This window comes from Canariomyces notabilis (assembly GCF_033297395.1).
Source record: "Canariomyces notabilis strain CBS 508.74 unplaced genomic scaffold N656scaffold_11, whole genome shotgun sequence".
In the NCBI taxonomy this organism is placed as follows: domain Eukaryota; kingdom Fungi; phylum Ascomycota; class Sordariomycetes; order Sordariales; family Chaetomiaceae; genus Canariomyces; species Canariomyces notabilis.
The window spans coordinates 731,250-735,118 of record NW_027041833.1 but is presented as its reverse complement, the minus strand read 5'-3'; the positions used below and the strand labels follow the sequence as shown (position 1 = coordinate 735,118).

The window sequence follows — 3,869 nt, the reverse complement described above, 5'->3', positions numbered from 1 at the left end:
TAGTTTCTCGAGAAAGGGGCGCTTGGAGTTTGGCTCTGATTTGCGAGGACTGTTCAGATTCATCTGTCTGTCGTCCTAAACCGCCTCCGCACCTGAACACACGTGCAAAGTACTCGTCCTAGGACAGCGGTAGTCAGCCTGATGAAGGGAGCTCACTAGGTCGAGACGGGGAAGTCAACTTCAAGGTTGCCTTGATGTGGAAGATCTGACCCTCCAAAGCAAAAAACTTTGATGGTGTTCCAAGTTAGCCATCTGGGTATAGAACATGTCAGATTGCAAACCGATAGGATGAGAGCGAAGAAACTCCTAATATATTACACTAAATACACCATTAGGGATACACCAAGAAGCAGTCCGAACGCCTAACCAGCCCAACGCCCCGGCTACCGCCCAATCGAACGCTTACAATCCCTCTCCAATTCATTCCAGGTATAGCTTAGGTATTCACTCATCAGGAACATCACCAGTCGAAAACAGCTCCAGGAATATCCTCGCCCTGTCCACACCCAAAGAGACCAGCGCGCGGCGGACATCCAGCATGAACGGCTCCGGACCGCAGACGTAGTACTCGGCCCTGGGGTCGCTAACAAACAGGGCACGGTCCTTATCCAGCCGGGCGAGGTCCAGGCGCATGCTCCCAAAGTCGTAGTCCACGCCGGCCTGATCCTCAACGCCCACGTTCCGCAGGAACACGGTCGACAAGACGTTGCTGTTCTCGCGGCAGATCTGCCGGACGGCGTCAGCAAACGGCATCCGCGCGCGCGACCGGGCCGCGTGGATCCACGACACGGGCCTCTTCACGACTGCCTGCTCTCCCGTCAAAGTGTCGAGTATAGCCTTGAGCGGCGTGGCGCCGACTCCGGCCGAGATCAGAACCGCGGGGACGCCTTCTTTGCTCGTGTCGTTGGGATCCAAGAAGAACTCGCCCTGCGGGTGCGACAGCTCGACCTCGTCGCCGACGTTGTACTTGTCGTGGAGCATGTTGGAGATGATGCCAGGGATGTGGGTCACCTCGCCGTCCTCCCTCTTCACGCTGATGCGGTAGTGGTCGCATCCCTTGGCGGTCGGGCCCTCACTCAGGCTGTACTGCCTGCTCTGCAGGTAGCCCAGCTGGGGCACGGGGATCTGCAGGCTGACGTACTGGCCGGGCAAGAACTTGGGCAGTGGGGTAGCGCTGCCGTCGGTCGGCGCCAGGTAGAAGCTGGTGATGCTGCTGCTTTCGGGCACTTTCTTGACGATGCGGAACTTGCGCCAGCCGACCCAGTTCTCGGCCGCGTTCGCCTTGTACATCTCGGCCTCGCGGCTGATGAAGACTTTGGCCAGCACGCCGTACGCGGCGATCCAGGCTTCGACAATCTCCGGGGTTGCGGCTTCGCCAAGCACCTGGCCGATGGCCTGGATCAGATACTTGCCGACAATGTCGTACTGCGCGGCCGTGACCTGCAGCGACACATGCTTGTGCGCGATGCGCTCGACAGCGTGCGCCAGCTTGGGCAGGTCGTCGATGTACGTGGCGTAGCCCAGCACGGCGGCGGCGAGCGCGCGCGGCTGGCGGCCCGTCACCTTGCTGGTGGCGCTGAAGATGTTGTTAAGATCCGGGACTTCCCGGAGCATGTTGTCGTAAAAGACAGAGGTAATGGCGACGCCATGCTCCTTGAGGACGGGCGCCGTTGCCTTGACGATGTCGATGTGAGCTTGGGTAAGAGGAGCAGCCATGATGGTGGTGTATGTTTTCTGTGTGGGATGACCGGAGCGAGGTGGTGGCCGTCGTCTGAGTGAGGTGGGTAGGCTTTATGTATAAATATATGAAAAAAGGGGTGTGTGAACACCAATGTAAGTGGGGAACCGAATTGGGATGTTGATCCGGCCCCTACCGACGGTGGCCACGCATTGGAGACCGGAGTAATGGTACTGTACCTACCTCTTTTCCTATCATTTCTCATCCTGAACGATGTCTCTTGTCTTCTCTCGGAACGCAAATCCACATGGTCTCGGTCTTCCCCGGACGCATCCTTCCCACGGTGCCGGGCCGACTAACAGGAAGTCAGGATTCAGGAACCCTGAGCGGCAACGGTGGCATGACACGTTTGTGTTCTGCCGCAGTGCCGGGTGATAAATCAGGCGCAGGTTCAACATCTCCGAGGAGTTCAACATCACTTCGCATTGCCTTGCTTGGAATTGCGTTGTCTGCAATTGGCCGTCTGGTGCAAGAAGCACTGAAGCAGTCCATATTCCCTTTTTTGCAGACAGTTTTTTCTGTCAATTGCAGGGGTTGAGAGCTCAAACATCAGCTCACAATTTGCTAACAGAATCGGCTGAGTCAGCCGATCGAGACGCTGGCATCTCCGCGGCGGGAACTCCCGTTCGCTGGGGACTGCCGCGTGCCATCTGGCCGTGCCTGGGAATTCTAGGCTCGTGTTACCGGTAAGGTGGAAGTTCAATGGGTTCGGTGGACTGACAACGTCATCTGATGCGAGCTTTTCCAGGTGCCGTTTCCAGGGCCTAGGAATTTATTAGGTTGCGGTGCGGAGCCCATGGAAAAAAGTTTGGGTTCGGGAAGCAAACCGCGACGAGCCAATGCACTGCGGGATACCAGCACCTTGGGTCAACTGCGACTCCTTCGCAGCAGAGTATCACATCAAGTAATTAAGCCAGCGATACCAGTGGCGCTACGGAAAGTACACTTCCTCTTTTAGACCTACCTTCCTAGTGTAGCATACCCCTGAGATACATCCATCAGGACTGCTTAGTTGCGGCCAGGATTTAGTGTCCCCAACTGAAGTACGGACTACCCCTGAAATCGTCAACACTGCGGTAAGCGAACAACCAAAGCGCGGGAAAGGTGACTGACGGCCATGAAAGGTTTACCGGTGCCTACTACACTCAATTTCTCTCCCAGCCCCGTTACACTACGTGACTACAAAGCATTTGCTGAGATTGAGCCTGCTTTGCGCCGAATATGGTAACTAGATCTGTAAAACAAAATTCAACAAGCAGAGGTCCTGTGGCGTAATTGGAAGCGCGTCTGACTACGAATCAGGAGGTTCCAGGTTCGAGCCCTGGCAGGATCGTGTTGTTTTTGCCCGTTTTTTATCCTTCACTCCATATCCATTTCTTTTAAATCCAAAAGCATCGAAACCACAGTTGTTGCCAAACAACACCTGCACATTCTAAACTTTTTCCCCTTCGCCTTGCTGTTCCTACTGGATACGATATTCTTGGAAGTCGGAACTTGGAAGCCAGTTCACTGCGCCCCCAGGCAAGCATCATGACCCAAATGGCCGCAATGACCAACATCACGCATATCGTACTAAAGTCGTACACACCTCATCGCATCAAAAGACTCATAGACCCCAGTGGTGGCTCCTGCAACATTGGCGAAATCGACGACACAACAGTGCTCAAATATCCCCGTGTCAAAGAAGACATGAAACGCGTCCGGATTGAGGCCAAGATGCTTGAGGTGCTAGGTTCGCATCCTCGCATCGTCCAGTTCACAGGCCTTACCGACGACGGCTTGCTTCTGGAGTTTATGCCCAACGGGAACGTGCACGATTACCTGTCCGCCCACCCGGATGTGCCTTTGCACCGGCGACTGGCCTGGTGTGTCCAGGCTGCCGAGGCTGTTGCCTACATCCACTCCCGGCGCGCTCTGCACTGCGATATACGACACGACAACTTCCTCCTCGACGCCAACCTGGATCTGAAGCTGGCCTACTTCCAGGGCCAGCACTTCTCCCCGACCGGCGCTGTTGTTCTGGACGGAGGCTCATGCGAATCTGCCAGGGCCTGGCTGCCTCGGCATCCTCCAGATCGGTGTAATGTATAAACCGACCTGTGTCGTGCGGTTGCAGTTGTCTGGTAAGATA

The 3,869-nt window shown here is 55.7% G+C and overlaps 2 protein-coding genes and 1 non-coding gene across 3 annotated transcripts in view; 2 read left to right on the top strand and 1 right to left on the bottom strand.

Annotated features, from left to right (window-relative positions):
- N656DRAFT_101879 (globin-like protein) lies at window positions 1-1,935 on the bottom strand. Its single transcript, XM_064808479.1, has one exon. The coding sequence runs from the start codon at window positions 1,714-1,716 to the stop codon at window positions 445-447; it is 1,272 nt and encodes a 423-aa protein (XP_064670170.1). The 5' UTR covers window positions 1,717-1,935; the 3' UTR covers window positions 1-444.
- Window positions 1,936-2,998: 1,063 nt separating this feature from the next.
- On the top strand, window positions 2,999-3,071 carry N656DRAFT_t77. Its single transcript has one exon. It is a non-coding gene; the product is annotated as a tRNA-Arg (tRNA).
- Window positions 3,072-3,286: 215 nt separating this feature from the next.
- Window positions 3,287-3,869, top strand: part of N656DRAFT_753628 (kinase-like protein) — a gene marked incomplete at its 5' end in the record, with an annotated part of 2,472 nt that continues 1,889 nt past the window's right edge. The window contains one exon of the mRNA XM_064813066.1: window positions 3,287-3,818. Within this exon, the coding sequence (XP_064670169.1) occupies window positions 3,287-3,818 (532 nt within the window). The remainder of the gene's footprint in view (window positions 3,819-3,869) is intronic.

Bases quoted from the DNA above. Each gene is read 5' to 3' on its own strand.
- N656DRAFT_101879 (XM_064808479.1), bottom strand. From the start codon at position 1,716: ATGGCTGCTCCTCTTACCCAAGCTCACATCGACATCGTCAAGGCAACG.